Genomic DNA, 20,530 nt, shown 5'->3' on the forward strand with positions numbered 1-20,530 from the left:
GTTTAAAATGTAAGGTGGGTGTAGATAGGACCCTTCAAACAGTCTTCCCGGCAAACAAACAGACCCAAACAGTCAGGTGTCACAGTTCAGTAGTCTTGGGTTTATTGTAATAATTCACATACAGCAATAAGTTCCGCTTGCAGCAAGCGGTATAACAGAAACGTAAGCATTCTCCACATCAGGTTCTTTACATACGTATACATTTCTGAGCTTGGTAGGTTCAGCCCCAAACTACAGTGACCCCCTGACCTACAATGGCCCCGACATACGATAATTTCAACATGCGATGGCCTCTCAAAGGCCATCGCATGTTGAAGGCAGCATCAACATACGATGCTTTTGTATGTCGGGGCCATCGCATAAACGGCTATCCGGCAGCGCAGACTGCTTCAGCTGCCACCGGATAGCTGTTTACGGTGCCCTGTGTGGTCCGCTGACGATCACTTACCTGTCTTTGGGGCTCCGGCGCGTCCTCTTCGGGATCCCCTACATGGTCGGCGCTCTCCATCGTCGTCATCACGTCGCTGCGCACGCCGTCCCATCATCCAATAGGAGCGGCGTGCGTAGCGACGTGATGGTGGCGACGGAGAGCGGTGACTGAGAGCGAGGATGCCGGGGAAGCAGAGACCTTGCCGGAGCATCGGGGACACCCCAGGGACGCGGCAACAGCGATGGAGTGGTGACGGTCCGGAGCGGCGGGGACCGGTGAGTACAACTTCCAATACCAGTGGTCTCCAACCTGCGGACCTCCAGATGTTGCAAAACTACAACTCCCAGCATGCCCGGACAGCCGTTGGCTGTCCGGGCATGCTGGGTGTTGTAGTTTTGCAACAACTGGAGGTCCGCAGGTTGTAGACCACTGTCCTATACTTTACATTGCACGGATCCCTCAATATACGATGGCTTCAACAAACGATGGTCCGTTTGGAACGGATTACCATTGTATGTTGAGGGACCACTGTAAATCTTTTCAGTGCAGTGTATCAGTATCCAACATACCACAAACAAACTGACCTGCTTCAGAGTAACTCCTCTCTGCTGCTATCTGGCAGTGCTCACACACATATGAGATCAGGTTCAGGACTGCAACGCACACACTAGAACTGTGGTATGGGAGTGACTTTATCTCCAGAACCTCCAGTCACTCCCAAAACCTAGATCCAAACTCTAGTCTTATATTACTGAGGCTAGAAGCCCCTGAAATGTTTCTAGAAAATGAAGTATTTCTCACAGAAATTAATATTTGGTTGCACGCCCTTTGGAAAAAATAACTGAAATCTGTCGCTTCCTAAAACCATCAATAAGCTTCTTACACCTCTCAGCTGGAATGTTGGACCACTCTTCCTTTGCAAACTGCTCCAGGTCTCTCTTATTGGAAGGCGCCTGTTCCCAACAGCAATTTTAAGATCTCTCCACAGGTGTTAAAGGGGATTTAGATCTGGACTCATTGCTGGCCCCTTCAGAACTCTCCAGCGCTTTGTTGTCATCCATTTCTGGGGGCTTTTTGACGTATATTTGGGGTCATTGTCCTGCTGGAAGACACAAGATCTTGGACGCAAACACAGCTTTCTGACACTGGACTGTACAGTGCGACCCAAAATCTGTTGGTAATCCTCAGATTTCATGATGTCTTGCACATATTCAAGACACCCAGTGCCAGAGGCAGCAAAAAAAACAAAAAAAAAACATAATTGAACCTCCACCATATTTCACTGTAGGTACTCTGTTCTTTTCTTTGTAGGCCTCATTCCATTTTCGATAAACAGTAGAATGATGTGCTTTACCAAAAAGCTCTATCTTGGTCTCATATGTCCACAAGACTTTTCCCAGATTTTGGCTTACTCAAGTTCATTTTGGCAAAATGTAGTCTTGCTTTTTTATGTCTCTATGTCAGCAGTGGGGTCCTCCTGGGTCTCATTTCATTTCATTTAATTTAAATGTCAATGGATAGTTCGCGCTGACACTGATGCTCCCTGAGCCTGCAGGACAGCTTGAATATCTTTGGAACTTGTTTGGGGCTGCTTATCCACCATCCGGACTATCCTGCATTGACACCTTTCATCAATGTTTCTCTTCTGTCCACGCCCAGGGAGATTAGCTACAGTGTCATAGGTTGCAAACTTCTTGATAATGTTGTGCACTGTGGACAAAGGCAAATCTAGATCTCTGGAGATGGACTTGTAACCTTGCGATTGTTGATATTTTTCCACAATTTTGGTTCTCAAGTCCTCAGACAATTCTCTTCTCCTCTTTCTGTTGTCCATGCTTAGTGTGGCACACATAGACACACAATGCAAAGACTAAGTGAACTTCTCTCCTTTTTATCTGCTTTCAGGTGTGGTTTTTATATTGCCCACAACTGTTACTTGCCCCAGGTGAGTTTAAAGGAGCATCACCTGCTTGAAACAATCTTATTTTTCCACAATTTTGAAAGGGTGCCAATGATTTTGTCCAGACCATTTTTGGAGTTTGGTGTGACATTATGTCCAATTTTCTTTTTACCTCCCTTTTTTGGATTAGTTCCAATACACACAAAGGGAATACACATGTGTATAGCAAAACATGTGTTACTGCGAGAAATACTTTTCTGTGAGAAATATTTCATTTTCTAAAAAAATGTCAGGGGTGCCAACATTTATAGCCATGCCTGTACCTTTCATTCACCGTTTTACCAGCTGCTTTCTTACACTGGGCAACTAGTGATTATTCCTTTTTGCTACACCAGTAATACTCACAAAGAAAAAAAAACAACTTGGGACCTCTCCTAGATGTGGCTTATGCGATCTCACCTCCCAATTCCAGGCCTTGTTGGCATTCTTGTGCCTTGTATCCTTGTGTCAGTGGGAATCTAGGGCAAGGGGAGATGGCAATTTCACTGTAGTCCTGAATTTCCATGAGTGTCATAGCAGATATAGGGTATGATATCTATGATGTTTGCCATAATGATGGAATATGTAGCTGCTAGAAATATCATAGGTAGCCTAATTTGTACATCAGACAACACCATTGTCGGCCTAATGGACAGAAAGTGTTAATGTACAGGGTTGCGGTTGCCAACCTGATAGTTCTATCTTTCTGGACAATCTATCTATAAAGCATCGACAGATGACATTTTTTATGGAAAGACTTAAAAATTGCAAAATGTATCTAAAAAATTAAAAGGAATGATAAGCTGTTTCTGAACAGAGCTCCTTCCTAAGCCATTTATAAAGCAACTTTAAAGCAACTTACTCTGCTGGAAATTGGTTAAAATCATATAGCTGGACTGTCGGGAACCAGAGGAACAAAACAAATACCTAATTTGTGCAATTCGGAACATTTTTCCCAGAACTAGTTTTGAGGCCTACAGCCTCAGCTTAGACCAGCTAAATTTTCAGCTAAAACCTGCAGGCCGCTCCCAGTCACCACCCTGTGTAGCAGGCACCAGGAATCCTACTGAGCAACACCCTGGAGGCCTGTCTGCACTAATTGCCAACTTCTGACAAAACTTGGCCAAATGTATATGGTGGCCTCTCAACTCTCCAACAGATTATACCGTATATACTCGAGTATAAGCCGACCCGAATATAAGCCAAGGCTCCTAATTTCACCCCAAAAACCCAGGAAAAGTTATTGACTCGACTATAAGCCTAGGGTGGGAAATACATCATCCCCCCATGTCATCGTCCAGACCCCCGTCATCGCCCCCCCCCTTCATCATCACCGCCTGTCAATCCCTTCAACCATCGGCTGTCCGGGCATGCTGGGAGTTGTAGTTTTGAAACCTCTGGAAGTCCGCAGGTTGAAGACCACTGCGGCCTTCGTCATCATCCAGACCCCCCCCCTTTAGTTTTCTACTCACGTCCCCTCGGTGGAAAGGAAGGGTGAGCTGGTCCGGGCCATCTATGCTGCAGGGACTGTCCGGTGGGGAGGGTTAGTCGTTCCGGGCTGTCCATTTTCACCAGGGGGGCCCTCATCTCCACGCTCCGGGCCTGCCCGGACTAGTGACGTTGCCTTGATGACGACGCACAGGGTCGTTCATGCACAGCCTTCCTTCCCACCGGTCTGGATGATGACACTGGTCTTCAACCTGCGGACCTCCAGAGGTTTCAAAACTACAACTCCCAGCATGCCCGCCAATGGCTGTCCGGGCATGCTGTGAGTTGTAGTTTTGCAACATCTGGAGGTCCGCAGGTTGAAGACCGCTGAGAAGGGATTGACAGGCAGAGAGTTCACTCGAGTAAAAGCCGAGGGGGGCTATTTCAGCACGAAAGACCGTGCTGAAAAACTCGGCTTATACTCGAGTATATACGGTATCTGTAGAGAGAAGGGTCAGGTATGTTGGATTTTCAATGCCCGACCCTTTTGTTCTGGGAGGGATAAGCCAGTGACAGAGCTGCCTGGCTGCAGCCTACTCTCCTCCTCCCCACAGAGAACAAATGAACGTTCGGCCACCTGTGTGTGACCTGTGAAATGATGATAGTTACAATAATAACAACCTGTGCAAGATCTTCTAGCTTCAAAAAAATTATGTACATAACAAAAAAATTTTTGCAGACAGTGAAAAAAAAACTATTTTTATGGACTGTAAAGAAATTTGTGGCAGTTGGCAACCCTGGTCCCGTACCAGATCATAACCAATCATGAATACACATTTATTTTCTTATTTAGCTAATGTTAAGACATCTTTGGAATTGGTACAGTGTTTTTTTTGTTTCTAAAAGCTGTTGAAGTGTTATTGACTAGACATGCCTCCATTGGGATCTCTTGTGGTTAAACAGCTGACACAGGTTGTCCAGAGCACTCTATAAGAAAAAATACTGTTGAGGTTAGGAAGTGGTTTAGCGGCATGATGTAGGATGCCGCGCTCCGGGAGCTCCTCCCACCCCACCCCGGGACGTGATCTGGTTCTGTTGTCTTTGAAAAAAATGCAACGTAGCTTTAAACCCAAGTCTCCTAGTTTGAAACAGGCGCTCCATAGAGTAGTAACGTAAGAACCCGTGGTGAAATAGTTATTAGACAAATCACTTGCTCACCCTGGGTGGTTGTGCAAATTCATACACAACAATTATGTAAGCGTAGAATAATAGTAGGTCGACTGCTGCCCTCCGGTAGATAGTTACAGTGTAGGATAAGGCTTCAAAGGAACCCGGCTCAATCGGCGCTGAACGACCACAACAGGTGAACGGTTAAAAGGAATTTATTTGACCAGAATGCAACGCGTTTCGCTGCGCATGCGCAGCGAAACGCGTTGCATTCTGGTCAAATAAATTCCATTTAACCGTTCACCTGTTGTGGTCGTTCAGCGCCGATTGAGCCGGGTTCCTTTGAAGCCTTATCCTACATCATAGTTTGTTTAGACATGTTGTATAAATTACATAGCGACATTCCAGAAGTTATGATCAGTGGAGGAGAAGCAAAAATAGCATAAAAATAAAATTATATCAATCACAGAAAAAAATAAAAAAAGATTTGAATAACTGAACGGAAAAACATAAGATTTCAGATAATGAAAATTGATCGAATTCTCTCACAGAGTTCTCACAAAGCTCAGCTTCTTATACAGCTTTCCAGGATAAATTATTAGAAATTAGAGACATAAAGGATATATCTTAACAATGACACTTTATACGTTGGGAACAGATTATTGGTACTGTCACATTTATTGAACTTCAAGGGGAAGATAAAACACATCTTTGGAGATTTATTTGCAGTCCTACAGTGAAATTACATTGGGATCATTAGGTTATTATGTGTTATTACTGGGGGGGGGGGGGGTTGCAATTACCCTTTGTCCAACATAATGTCTTAATGGCTACTCAAGACTAGTTGACCTGTAATCTGCTACGTCTTCAGTTGACAGCACTCTGGAGAGTATCCCATGGAATAATATCCTCACCAATCCAGTTTGTGCAGGATTACACACATGAATAATTTAGCTGGTATGTAATGTAAATGTGGACGTAAACACTGATGGAATAGATGGTCTAATTGAATAAGAGACGGATCTAAAAGGCGATATGGAAATACAGATTGGAACACATGGAGTCCATTATTCATCTAGACCCTGTTCTCCTCTCTATGCGTGTTCCCTTTGAAAGGTGAAGAAGGGGTCACAGATGTTGTAAAGTACAGAGCAAGAATGCTGCGTAGATCTGGAAATGTAATCTGGACTGAGAAGTAAAAATTAAGGTGTCTGGTTAGGAGAGTGGCTCTGTGCCATTTGCAAGATCTCTGCTTGCAGTCAGTAAATTAACTATTTCAATGTTTACATTCATGGACTTAAAGGAGTTATGTAGTGAAAATTAACTTATCCCCTATCCAAACGATAGGGGACATGTTATAGATCGCGGGGGGTCCGAGCGCTGGGACCCCCCACGATCTTCTGAATGGGGCCCCAGCAGTCTGCTGTAAGGGGGGCATGCTGACTCACGCATGGAGCGCCGGGCCGACACCCCCCCTCCATTTATCCCATAGAGATACATGGAGGGGATGTGTCAGACGCGGCTTCCTGTGGGGGTCGGAATGACCACTTCTGGCAGACTGCCTGGTCCCCGTTCAGGAGATAGTGGGGGTTCCTTTGGATAGGGGATAAGTTATTTTTCATCGCACTACTCCTTTAAAATTCATCATAAACTAGGCTAGCTCAAATAGTGACTGGTGTGTGCTAGGTGGTTGTGGTTTAATTCCTCAGAATTTTTAGCTGGGGTGTGGCCATAAGGGTGCAGAAGAAGCAGTAGCATCTGGACCCTGGTGCCTGCCAGAGCCCAAAGGATCCACTCATAAAGACACTGGGGGAGATTTATCAAAACTTGTGAAAAGTTGACCAGTTGCCCATAGTAACCCATCAGATCACTTCTCTTATTTTTCAGAGGCTTATATAAAAATTAAAGAAGCGATCTGATTGGTTGCTATGGGCAACTTTTACTCTGCTCAGGTTTTGATAAATCTCCCCCCACTAACTTTATACATAGTAGGTAGTGCCCTGGTGGAGAGATTTTCAATGGAAAGGTTTTCAGCCTAATTGAATTAAGTGGGTACAGAAATGCGTATTATGGGCCACTAGCTGTGCAGGGGACTGCAGCGCCCCCATTCACTAATCAGGAGGACTGTAACCAAAGACTGAATGGCAATTTGGCCACACATGTAACACAGTCTATAGGAATTATGGATATAGCAGAGAAAGTTTGTTCTCAATTCTACTTCCATCTGAATGAAGCCCGTACCAACCACCTTATGGTGTGCCAGTTGGCATAGACACCAACTTTGACAGATGATCGTTTTAATTTAGATTAGCCATTATTATCAGAACTGTCATGAATGCACTATTCTGATAAAGTAATGGTGAAAAATACTCAAAAAATTCTCTACACATCTGCTACAAACTACTTCTGCAGGAAGAGATAAGATGCATCTCTGTAGCTGAACTCATCTGCTTACATGCCAGGTTCAGACTTCAGTATGTGATATTTATATAAATATTATTTACAGCCTGGTCCCAAAGAACGATGTAAATCTGAATTCTCACATAAAAATTTCAGCGCGGAAATAACGTTTTTTTTTGCGCGAGCACAATTTACGCAGTGTGAACAGTGCAGAGTAAAATAAATTGAAGTCAACGGCAAAACAGATGTTAATTATTTCTTAGCGGAGAATTCAAGAGGAATTACTTGAGTAAATTCCTCTTGAATTACTCAGTGTGAACGCACCTTTATAGAGAAATGTTAAATAAACATTAGTGTCTTAATATAGTGTCTGTATAAGTGTATTGAGAACAATTTTGTATCGTAACATATACATGTATTAGTGAGTTGTTTATTTAGTTCCGTAGCGTAGGTTCACTACATTTCCAGGATTAACCACATTGACAGGTATGCAACCAGTAGAATTCCAGCTTGTATCCTCACTTGGCATCTTACACATCAATGACAGACATTTCATTTTTAACCTTTTTTTAAGACTATTGGAGATTGGGCATAAGAGAAAAATAGTTCACCTGATTTCACTGATAATAAATAATATTACTTATAAGAGTTATAAAGAGCAGAGGGAGAAACTCGTAAATCAGTGGTGTCAAACTGTGGCCCTCCAGATATTGCAAACATCTGCAGCATCAGGAGGACCACAGTTTGAGACCACTGTCCTAAATCACCTACTGTGAACTCAATGATGAGCAAGTTGTTTCCAAGGGTTATTGACCTTGTTATGATAGTAGGAAATGGATAAAGGAACTAACTGTAGAAGAGGAAAATGTAAAGAGATTTATGTCAGCAGGTGGAGGACGAGTCGGATCTGTTTGTTTTAACCCCCCGTTCTGCAAACATAGAGCAGAGTTAAAGTAATGACCCTTTAAATGTACTGGTCAATAGGGAAGATTTATCAAAACCTGTGTAGAGGAATAGTGGAGCAGTTACCCATAGTAACCAATCAGATCCCATCTTTTAATTCCTTCAGGACGAAGGGCGTACATGTATGCCCCTCGCCCGATCCCGGTGTTTAAAACTCTGTGACCCCGCATCACATCGGGTCGGTCCCGGCTGCTAACAATAGCCGAGACCCTGAGCTAATAGTATGCGGCACCGGTCATTGTGCCGCGCGCTATTAACCCTTTAGAAGCATCTAAAAATGAAAGTAAACACTTCCTGGCAGCTCAATCGGGCTGATCAGGACTATCGCAATAAAATCGCGATGTCCCGATTAGCGAGGACGTGAGCGGAGACCCCCATTACCTTGCTCCATCGCGACCGATCAACGTTTGATTGCTCGAAGTCTGAGCTACAGGCTTGAGCAATCGAGCCCCTATCTCGCTGATCCATGCAAAGCTATGGCTTTGCAGGGATCAGGGTAAGAGATCAGTGTGTTCAGTGTTATAGCCCCCTATGGGAGCTATAACACTGCAAAATAAAAATGCAAAAAAAAGTTAACAAAAGTCATTTAACTCCTTCCCTAATAAAAGTTTGAATCACCCCCCTTTTCCCATAAAAAAAAACTATGTAAATAAAAATAAACATATGTGGTATCACCATGTGGATAAATGTCCGAACTATAAAAATATATTGTTAATTAAACCGCACAGTCAATGGCGTACGCGCAAAAAAAATTTCCAAAGTCCAACATAGCGTATTTTTTGTCACTTTTTATATCATGAAAAAATGAATAAAAAGCGCTCAAAAAGTCCAATGAATAAAAAATGGTACCGATAAAAACTTCAGAACACTGCGCAAAAAATGAGTCCTCATACTGGCCCGTACTGGTCAGAAGATGTTATAGGGGTCAGAAGATGAGACTTTTTAACGTATACATTTTCCTGCATGTAGTTCTGATTTTTTCCAGAAGTACGACAATATCCAACCTATATAAGTAGGGTATTATTTTAACCGTATGGACCTACAGAATAGAGATAAGGTGTTGTTTTTACCGAAAAATGCACTGCGTAGAAACAAAAGCCCCAAAAAGTTACAAAATGACATTTTTTCTTCAATTTTGTCACACAATGAATTTTTTTTCCGTTTCGTCATGGATTTTTTGGTAAAATAACTAATGTCACTGCAAAGTAGAATTGGTGGCAAAAAAATAAGCCATCATATGGAATTTTATGTGCAAAATTGAAAGTGTTATGATTTTTAGAAGGTGATGAGGAAAAAATGAAAATGCAAAAACGCAAAAACCCTGCGTCCTTAAGGGGTTACGGCTTTTGTAAAATGAAAGAAACAATTTGGTTGCAATGGGCAGCTACACCACTCTTCCTCTACACAGGGTTTGTTGAATTTCCCCCAATGTGCCTATAAAAGCAGTTTTTTAGTTTATCCCTCCAGGGTTATCTCCTATTCAATTTATGATTTAAGATACCGAATAAAAAAAAAAAAAAAAAAAAAGCTTTTCAAAAGTAACGTCCTGTGAGATAAGTTTGAGTTACCATCATCCTGTTGTAACATTATCTATCCATTGTAAATACCATTTCTGAACCTAAATGTTTGTGTTCATTATGAGCGGTTTGTTTAATTCTTTAATCTGGCATCGGATAATTCAGCAATGGCATTTGGAACTACGTCAAGTAATAACATGCTAATATAGATATGGATTAAACTGTGAAGATTTTCCTCACCAGTGACCAGTGATCCTTCTATTATGGAACTGCCTTCTTGCCATATTACCGTATATACTCGAGTATAAGCCGACCCGAGTATAAGCCGAGACCCCTAATTTCAACCCAAAATCCCAGGAAAAGTTATTGACTCGAGTATAAGCCTAGGGTGGGAAATACCTCATCCCCCCCTGTCATCATCCAGACCCGTCATTAACATCCTCATCATCATCCCCTTGTCATCATCCCACACATCCCCCCTTCATCATCCCCTTATCATCCCACACATCCCCCCCTTCATCATCCCCTTGTCATCATCCCACACATCCCCCCTTCATCATCCCCTTATCATCCCACACATCCCCCCTTCATCATCCCCTTATCATCCCACACATCCCCCCTTCATCATCCCCTTGTAATCATCCCACACCCCCCCTTCATCATCCCCTTGTCATCATCCCCACCCCCCTTCATCATCCCCACACCCCCCCTTCATCATCCTCTTCTCATCATTCGCCCTCAGTGGTCTTCAACCTGCGGACCTCCAGAGGTTTCAAAACTACAACTCCCAGCAAGACCGGGCAGCCATCGGCTGTCCGGACTTGCTGGGAGTTGTAGTTTTGAAACCTTCGGAGGTCCGCAGGTTGAAGACCACTGCGGCCTTCAACATCATCCAGCCCCCTCTCACCCCCTTTAGTTCTGAGTACTCACCTCCGCTCGGCGCTGGTCCGGTCCTGCAGGGCTGTCCGGTGAGGAGGTGGTCCGGTGGGATAGTGGTTCCGGGCTGCTATCTTCACCGGGGGCGCCTCTTCTCCGCGCTTCCGGCCCGGAATAGAGCCGTTGCCTTGACAACGACGCATCTGCGTCGTTGTCAAGGCAACGTGACTATTCTGAGGCCGGGCCCGAAGCGCTTAGAAGAGGCCTCCCCGGTGAAGATAGCAGCCCGGAACCACTATCCCACCGGACGACCTCCTCACCGGACAGCCCTGCAGGACCGGACCAGCGCCGAGCGGAGGTGAGTACTCAGAACTAAAGGGGGTGAGAGGGGGCTGGATGATGTTGAAGGCCGCAGTGGTCTTCAACCTGCGGACCTCCGGAGGTTTCAAAACTACAACTCCCAGCAAGCCCGGACAGCCGATGGCTGCCCTGGCTTGCTGGGAGTTGTAGTTTTGAAACCTCTGGAAGCCCGCAGGTTGAAGACCACTGCGGGTGGGGGAGTTCACTCGAGTATAAGCCGAGGGGGGTGTTTTCAGCACGAAAAATCGTGCTGAAAAACTCGGCTTATACTCGAGTATATACGGTAGCCAAAAAATGTAAACATTTACATTTGCAATACAACCCTCTTTTCTTCTAAACCTTAGGGTGAATTTCCAGTGTTGCTCATTTCGAAAATAATATTTGCTGATACGTCTTTATATTTTATTAGCTTCTCTGTGGCATTTTACTGGAGGAGGTTTATTGAATTACTTATGCCACTCTCTTTGCATTTGGGAGCAATGCAAGTAAGACGAGAACAGCAGTCGACAATTTGGATTTTATCCTGGATGCTATACTAAAGAGTATAAACAGAATATAGGTATTGCATGCCAGCACTGTTCTTCCCTTTAAAATGATGGACATTGTGACAGAGCCACAACTGCCCTTAGGCCCCTTTTACACTACAGGTATCATCCTGTAAACAACCTCTGTTATTACTCCTGGCAAAAAGTCCTGAAAACGGCCGTCAAAAAATCCCATTCATGTCAATGGGATTTTTTGAAAATCCTTTTGCATCAGGCATGTCTGTTTTTACTAATGTCAGTTATTTTTGCCAGCACAAAAGACGGTGCATACACAGGGCCCTGTTTCCCCCCCCCCCCCCCCTCCTCCTAATGCCAGACATGTCAGGGGCCCCCTTTGTTTCACTGGGTACATGGAGCCTGGAGCTACTTCTCCAGGAGCTCCAATGATAATCCGGTATGTTCCTGCATTCTGACACCCACCACAAGTTTTTTACTGGAATACCCCTTTAATTTTTTTAGAAAATGCCAGCTCATTAATTCTAAAACAGTTTTCATACACAAAGCCCAATATGTTGCTTGAGCTTTTCCGGTATGGCTAAATATGTGTTACACAGAAAAGAGGTCAACTCTGGGGAACAGTAACAGAGTGAATAAAAGGAAGTAGTCAGGTACTTCTCAGAAATATTAATTATTTAATATTTTTTCTTTTTAACACTTTGCACAGTGGTAAGGGTCCTATTACAAGGGGTGATTATGGGCTGATATAGATAGCCCTGTGTAATGAATAAATCCAGTGATCAGCCAACCAACGAGTAAACACATTTGATAATCGTATAATTTCAGCAGATTTAAAAGTCTTTAGTCAGCCGTACATTATCCTGGGTAAAAGTATGTCTGACAATAATACAATACAATAATGAGCACAAAGGACCACATCCATTTGTGCAGCCCTGCCTGCAGGAAAACTGAGCCGTGTAAAGGCCTACACTATCTTCTATATCAGTGTTCGTTGCAGAAAACCAATCTAAAAGGGCTCCAATTATATGTCCCTGTTCTGCAAGTCCATGCTTCTTTTAATTCAGCATCATGTTAATCTTATTAATCTTAAAGGGGTACTCCACTGGAAAACATTTTTTATTTATATTAATTGATGCCAGAAAGTTAAACAGATTTGTAAATTACGTCCATTTTTACCCACATCATTATGCACCATTGGTGAGGTCCTAGAGGAATAAGCTATATAATCTATTTGTAATTTACCTTGGTCCTTCTGTTGTGAGCTGCACCTAATTTTAAGAGTTGTAAATTACTTCTATAAAAAAATCTTAATCTTTCCAGTACTTATCAGCTGCTGTATCATCCACAGGATGTTCTTTTCTTTTTGAATTTCCTTTCTGTCTGACCACAGTGCTCTCTGCTGACACCTCTGTCCATTTTATGAACTGTCCAGATTAGGAGCAAATCCCCATAGCAAACCTATCCTGCTCTGGACAGTTCCTGACATGGACAGAGGTGTCAGCAGAGAGCAGTTCCTGTGGAACACAGCAGCTGTTGGGTGTGTCTGACTTCCAGAGTTTTCCAGAGAGAGAGGATTGAAGCAGTGTTTCCTACAGCCTTTTCCCCTTGAGGGTGGCAGCTTCCTTGGGCCAGCTTCCTTGGCCCACTCCCCCGTCCTTCGCTGGAAACCGCAAGGCGTCTGGTAAGAAGCTTATGGTTATGTCTTCGGGGACTGTGTCTGATACTATGGAACCCCAGCAATGGGGGGTGAAGGGTCCCAGGGAGTCGCTAGCTACTTTCGGTTCCCGCATGCAGGCAAATCTTGTAGAATATGAGCAGCTGGGGAAAAAGCTGAAAATCATAAGGGAAGACCTGAAGTTTGCCCGCTACCAAACAGATAACTCTGCCAAGGCTATGAGGGCTAAGTTTGCTGCCAGGGTGTGTGAGCTGAAGGCAGAGGAGCAGGAGGTGGTGAGGGCCCGAATGCTGATTGTAGAGGGAGCAGGCATGTTTAAAGAAAAATTAAAGAATGAAGACCGCTATAAAACCATGCGGACCCCTGTGAAGGAGGAAGAGGATAGTCAGGGGGAGGAAGAGTGCTTGTGTGTTACGGAGGAGAAGATGGAGGAAGGTGGTGAGGGAGATGGCGGCAGTGAGGGTGATGAGAGTGAGGGGGATGTGTGTGATACCCCGTGTACCCCTAAGACCTCTGTCACCCCGAGTGCGGATTACATCAACCCTGCCCAAGTCACCTTACCAGCCACCTCTGAGGAAAGTGACAGTAATGATGGCGGTGACAGTGGACTGGTCTGTGGGGGGCTCCTGCGGGCCATAGTGATGCAGGAGTCACCCACCCGTCTGGAAATTTCAGTTTTGGCCAGGACCTGGGCCCTGAGGAGAGGAAGAGGAAGAAAAAGAAGAAGAAGAAAAAGGCTGAGGAGCAGATAAAGTTTGTTTTCTCTCCTATCCAGCAGTCTGGGCCACCTGAAAAGTTGGTTCAGGCTGCTGGGCCCCCCACCCTGCCAGATCCCGCTTCTGCTGTGGAACGGGACCAGCACGGGGGGTACAGTGCTGTATCCAACATGGCCGCGGGTGCTACAGTCACGCGTCCTGCTGGTAGGGAAGAGCAGGACGGGCTAATAGTGGGCAATAGTTATGCGGCAGTTTGCAAGGGGAGCGGTTCCCCGAGTATTGTGGGCAATGTTACTAGCCCTGCGGGGCACTTCCCTGAGAGGGGGGGAGTGTCCAGGCGCCTGAGGTGTGTGGTGAGATCTTCTGCTCGGGGGGGCGGTCCCCTGGGCGCTGCTAGTAGTGTCGGTGCTGCGGGGCACTCCCCTGAGAGGGGGGGAGCGTCCAGGTGTCAGAACCTGCTGCTGAGCCCGTGCGGTTGGGCGCAGTGTGTGGCGCAGGCACTGCAGGGATCTCCCATGTGAGAGAGGGGAGTCCCTGCACATCAGTGGCAGGAGGAGTGGTGGAGGTGCGCCTGGAGGGGCAGCCTCAGCTTCGGGAGGTGATGTCGGCGGTGACATCTCGAATGGAGGAGGAGTCAGCGTCGCCGACAATGGCAGCCGCCGGTGACCTGAGAATGTACAAAAAGGCCAAGCTAAAGCATGTCCAGGCCAGCCCAGAGGTAGTGGGTGAAGCAGCTGCTGATCCCAAAAATACTGTCAATAAAAGCAATGTTAATACAAGGTGTGTGAAAGATGGGAGTGGTAGTGCTGTGGATGAGAGGGGGGTATGTGGCAGTGGTAGTGGTGCAGATGGGAGGAGTGGTAGTGGTGTGAATGAGAGTGGTGATAGTGGAGTGAATGAGAGGAGTGGTAGTGGTGCAGATGGGAGGAGTGGTAGTGGAGTGATCGGGAGGAGTGGCAGTGAAGTGATTAAGAGTGGTGATAGTGGAGTGAATAGGAGGGGTGGCAGTGGTGTAAATGAGAGGAGTGGTAGTGGTGCAGATGGGAGGAGTAGTGGTGTGAATGAGAGTAGTAGTAGTGGTGTGGATGGTAGGAATAAGAGTGGCTTTTGTGGCAGTACAGGTGGCCTAAGCGGGAATGTAGGGACGGTGTCTGGTCCGGCTGCCCCCCCCGGTCGTCAGGAGTTATGCAAGTGTGGCGGCTGGGGGTTCAGTAGGATCTTTACCTCCTGCATCTGGTGAAGGTCAGTTGCAACGGCGCCTCCTGGAGGCACTAAAGAGAGGAGAAAGGACGCTCCAGGTAGAGGGAAAGGAGATGGACCTGTCTTTTTGGGTGGAGAGACATGGTCTGGGAGCGTTCCGAGAGAGGAATGGGGAGACCGTATGGTCCCTCCAGGCACACGGGCAGGAGGTAGGTCGCAGGAATGTGGCCCGTTTGGTCTGGAAAGGCGAAGATGCGTGCCCCCAAAGGGGCAAGGTGGTGAAGCTTCTTTTCCAGATGGGTTTCAGGGCTGGGGAAATCTTTGCCCTGATTCACCCCTTCGGCTCCTCCGAGTTTGACGTTAGCTTTGTTAGGCCGGAAGGACTAGATCTCTTTTGGTCTAATTATGAGCTGATGAAAAACGAGCCCGGATGGCGAGATTTCGCTGTAAAAGCGGTATCTCGCCAGAGTATGGTAAAGAAAGTGACCGTTTTGACCCGTAACGAGTCACTTTCTTGTTATGACATTATGACCTGGCTGGGCAGGTACGGGGAGGTGACGGACGTCCCCCGGAAGAACTTTGACGAGCACAATATATGGTCTGGGGCCTGGACGTTTTCCGTTCGTCTCAGGCGTTCAGGGAACACGGTCACCCACATCCCTTCGGCCGCCTTTCTGGGACGAGACAGGATTCAGATCTTCTACCAGGGGCAGCCGAGGCTGTGTCACAGGTGTGGTGACCCAAACCACTTTAGTGCCAACTGCACTCAGCAGATATGCGCCCTCTGCTGTGGGGTGGGTCATCTTTCGGCCACCTGTGGGCAGATTCGGTGTAACTTGTGTGGTGACTTAGGTCACCCGTTCAGCCGGTGTCCACGCTCGTTCTCCAACACTGTGACCGCCCCGGCTGGGGAGAGCCTAACGGTTGCCCCAGCGGGGGAGGGGACTAGTGGAGGAGAGGGGGCACCAAAGCCAGTGAAGGAAAAACATAAGACCCCCTCTATGCGGAGGCGAGAGGAGAAGCGCAGGTTGGCGAGGGCCCTTGAGAATGCCCAGGTGCCAGGGGTAGCTCGGGGTCCCACTCCAGACACTGGCTCAGAAGGAGGTCAGAATAACTCTGAGGCTTTGGGTGGGGCCGAACTGGATGAGGAGATAGGGAGACTGCGTAGGGAAGAAGGTCAAGATGCTCCTTCCTCCAGTCATGCCTCTGAATACGAAACTGTGGATGAGAAGGAGAAGGAGGGGCAGACAGTAAATGGTGGCCAGGAAAAGAAGAAGAGGAGGAAGAAGGGTAAGAGTAAGGCAGCACCGTCCTCCTCTTCAGTTGTAGCCTCAGACCATAGAAGGAACAAATCAGTCTCTGACCCTCTGATCGTCCTTTCAAATCGATATGAGGCCCTTGGGGATACCATCTCCCCTCCTCTTCTCGAGGGTCCGGAGGCAGTGCGGCCTCCAGGAGGTGCCGAGCCTCCTTCCTCTGGGGCAGTTTCCTCAGGGGAGAGGTAACACCAGATGCTGGAGGTAAAGATCCTGGGATGGATATATTCCTGAGTTTAAAAAGAGGCAAAGGGTCTTCCTCCGATTAAGATGGGGGTGGAGGGAAGGAGAGGAAGAAGGTTTAAGGGGTGAGGCCATCTAACTCAATCACCCAGGATGGCGGCACTCACCCCACTGACGCTGGCATCTATTAACTGTGCCAGCATAAAGTCTGATACGGCTAGATTCGCAGCCTTTGATTTTCTCAGCCGTGTTGAAGCCGACATTTTGTATCTGCAAGAGACCAGGTTGTCAGATCTAGCCTCCCTGGTAAAAGCCAGAAGAGAGTGGAGGCGCGGTCCCTCCCACTGGTCTCTTGCGGCTGAGCCGTATAGTGGGGTGGCTGTCCTTTTTACCGCTCCTGTTGAATGCAGATGGGTTATTGAGTTAGAAATGGGGAGGTGCCTGATCTTAGATGTCTTCATGAAGGGACAAGAGCTCCGGCTCATTAACATCTACGCCCCGCAAACTAAGCGGGCCGTCAAGATCTCTTTATGAGGATTAAGCCCTTTCTTTTTACGAGTCGGCAAATGATCTTTGGAGGGGACTTCAATAATGTCACAAGGTCCCAAGATAGGAGAGGCTCCAATGGTCCGCTGACTTGCGATAGTGTGGCACTGATTAGCATAGCTAGAGAAGCTCGCCTAGAGGACGCCCACATCCAGAGCCCCTCAGGCCACACGGGTTTCACCTATCATCAAGGTAGTCGCAGGTCTAGGATAGATAGGTTTTATTTAAAGGAGGAAGCCGTCTCTTCCGCAGTGTCCGTGGTTGAGGTGGAGTTCTCCGACCACTGTATAATTTTGTTTTCCCTGAATGTTTCAGAGACCCCCCGGATGGGAAAAGGTTATTGGAAGCTGAATTCGTCCCTCCTGGAGGAAGCGGAGATAAGACAGTCCTTTGAGGATTTTCTTCAGAGTCAGGTACCTTTACTGGGCCTATGTAGTAGTAAGTCAGAGTGGTGGGAGATATTCAAGAAGCGGGTTGCGGGGTTCTTCCGCCAGCTCTCGAGCCTCAGGTCCCTGAACAGGTATCGCCTGTATCAGGGTCTGAGGAGGAAACTCGAGCTCCTTGTCTCGACTGGAGGTAGCCGAGAGGATATCTCCAGAGTGAAATCCTTGCTGATGATGTGTCAGTACGATAGGCACGCATCTTTGGTTTTTGAGAGGGATTTCGGGAAGTACCGCTCTCGCCCGACCCTTACAGAAACTGTAAGATGTCAGTGAGTAGTAAAGTCATTTCAGGACTGATTGATAGTACAGGATCTCTGAATCGGTCCAGATCAGGGATCTTGGAGGTCGTCAGATCCTTCTACTCGCACCTCTTGTGGAGGAAGGATCTAGATCGAGACAAGATGTCGGCTTTCCTGGCTGAAACCATTCCTGAGCCAGGGGTAGACCCCTCTCTTGATGTTTTGGTAGAAGAAATCAGGGAAGAGGAAGTGAGACTGGTGATCGAGGGGCTCGCCCCTAAGAAGTCGCCAGGTCTGGATGGCTTAACATCCGAGTGGTACAGGACCTTTAAGGAGTCTTTAGCTCCCCTCTTGACTGAGGTATTCAATGAGTGTCTCTCCTCGGGCACTCTGCCGAAGTCAATGAGGAGGTCAGCCCTGATTCTTCTATCAAAGGGTAAAGATCCCAGCCGTATTGAGAATTGGAGGCCCATAGCTCTTCTCAATATGGACAGGAAGCTTCTGGCTAAGATACTGTTTAATCGGCTGGTGAAGTTTGCACCCCGGCTCCTTTCGGGGGCCCAGCACTGCTCTGTTCCAGGCAGAAGCACCTTAAGTGCGGTCCTTAATGTTAGGGAGGCAGTGGAGAGGAGTAGTGCGGGTTTCTGGAAGGGATACTTGCTGTCCCTGGATCAGGCCAAAGCGTTTGATCGGGTGAACCACGAGTACCTCTGGTCCGTCCTCCTGAGATATGGCTTACCGAGTACTTTTGTTAATTGGCTTAAGATCTTGTATGCAGGGGCAGAGAGTTTCCCACTGGTGAAGGTTGGTCTGGCCGCTCTTTTGAGGTGGGGTCCGGAGTCCGTCAGGGTTGTCCTTTGAGCCCGCTTTTATACGTGTTCGCAATCGATCCCTTCGTCCGGAGGGTAGATTGTGGGCCGTTGGCGGGAGTCGGGATGAGCCTGGCGGAGCTGGATGTCGCCCAGAGAGTGGTGGCGTACGCTGACGATGTCACCATTTTCGTGTCCTCGCGAGAGGAGGTCGATGTGGTGATGTCGGAAGTGGACCGCTACTCGGAGGCATCCGGGTCTAAGATCAACCGGGATAAGTGTGAGAGTCTCTGGCTGGGAGGGGGAGATCCCACGTTTGATCTCCCGGACACCCTTCCAGGGTCCCAAGAGTCAGCAAAAGTGTTGGGCATCATATTCGGCCAGGATGATTATCCCACCAAAAACTGGGATGGTAAGCTCCAGGATGCCGTTCAGAAGGTGGACCAGTGGAAGGGTTGGTCTATGACCCTCAGGGAAAGGGTACACCTGATCAAATCGTACCTGCTCCCCTTGTTTATCTATCTGGGCAGCGTATGTATCCTGCCAGAGGCTTACTACACTAGGGTCTACAGCCTGTTTTTCCAACTGTTATGGGGAAACAGGATGAACCTAGTCAAGAGGGAGGTTACGTACCGCACGAGGAGACTAGGGGGTTTATCTATGGTAAACCCTGTGGTGTTCTTAACCAACACCTTCTTGAAAGCTAACATCTCAAACCTCTGGTCAGAGAGGGCTCCTCCGTGGGTACTCTCCTGTAGGGAATGGTTTTGGCCTTTCTTCCAGGAATGGGAGACAGGAGGGCAAGTGAAGGACCTCCGTACGCCCCATGGATATCTTCCGGCTTACGCTACCCCGACTCTGAAGGCGATATGTCGGTCGGGTCTGGGAGTGTGGGAGATCAGGACCCAGTCAAGGCAGTTCCTTGACAAACGGGTTCTGTTGACCCACTTCCAGAAGCCTCTGGTGCTCAGGGACTGCCCAGGTTGGGATCTGAGGGTGGGGTTGTACCTTTTAAACATGAAAAGGATCCCCCAGAAGTTTTGGGACTTGGCCTGGCGCTGCTTTCAGGGGAAGCTATATGTGAGGGACAATTTGAAGTGTAGGAACTCTGATGACCGGGGATGTCCCCGAGAAGAGTGCGGGGACATGCTGGAAAGCATGGACCATTTCCTGCTTCATTGTCCCTTTAATATAGGAGTTTACAACAGGGTGGGCGCTTCCATCGGCTGGAGTCAACTTGCCGGCCTTACCTATCAGGAGTGGGCTTATGGGGCATTCAGGAACCTGGGTGGCCGAGATCGGGGCACTTTATTCTTAGTCAGTTTAGTGGTTAGGTACTACACGTGGAATGCACGGTGTTTAGTGTCGACCCAACAGAAAATCCTCTCCGAGGTGGAGGTCTGTAGGAACATCACCGGTGACCTTGGGAAGATCAGGTCTTTGGAGCATGGCAGTCTTGGTACCAGTAGGGCTCTCTCCAATGGAGAGGGTTTTCCTTTGATGTGCCCTAGGTACTAGACCTTTTAGGTAGAGTACCTTTATTTTTGTTAGGGACAGTGTCAGAGGGACAGAAATAGGATGAGAACAGGGTTAGTTTGAATGAAGGGATAGGATTAGGGAGAATTGTAGGGGGAGTTAGGGAAAGAGTGTAAAATTATTTTGAATGTATCAAGTCTGCCATCCTTCTCCCTGGTGGTGGGCTAATGCATGTGCACGCTAGTTTTTTGTTTTGTTTTTAAGCTGATATGGTATGAAGGGCTTACAGGCGACCAAACTTGGGCCTAAAGTGGGTTGTGGTTCAGTGTGTATAAGTTTGTGTA

The 20,530-nt window shown here is 47.1% G+C and overlaps 1 protein-coding gene across 7 annotated transcripts in view; it reads right to left on the reverse strand.

Moving 5' to 3' along the window:
• LOC130293335 (CD82 antigen-like) overlaps positions 1-20,530 on the reverse strand; it is a 147,047-nt gene that overhangs the window by 67,032 nt on the left and 59,485 nt on the right. Inside the window, exon 2 of one of the 7 annotated variants that reach the window (XM_056541873.1) lies at positions 2,790-2,848. The exons of 5 other annotated variants lie outside the window; for them this stretch is intronic. In XM_056541873.1, the coding sequence (XP_056397848.1) occupies positions 2,790-2,848 (59 nt within the window). Of the gene's footprint in view, positions 1-2,735; positions 2,849-20,530 lie in introns of those variants that run through there. One more of the 7 variants, XM_056541876.1, reaches the window with a different exon arrangement.

Source organism: Hyla sarda, chromosome 10, assembly GCF_029499605.1.
Source record: "Hyla sarda isolate aHylSar1 chromosome 10, aHylSar1.hap1, whole genome shotgun sequence".
Lineage (NCBI taxonomy): Eukaryota > Metazoa > Chordata > Amphibia > Anura > Hylidae > Hyla > Hyla sarda.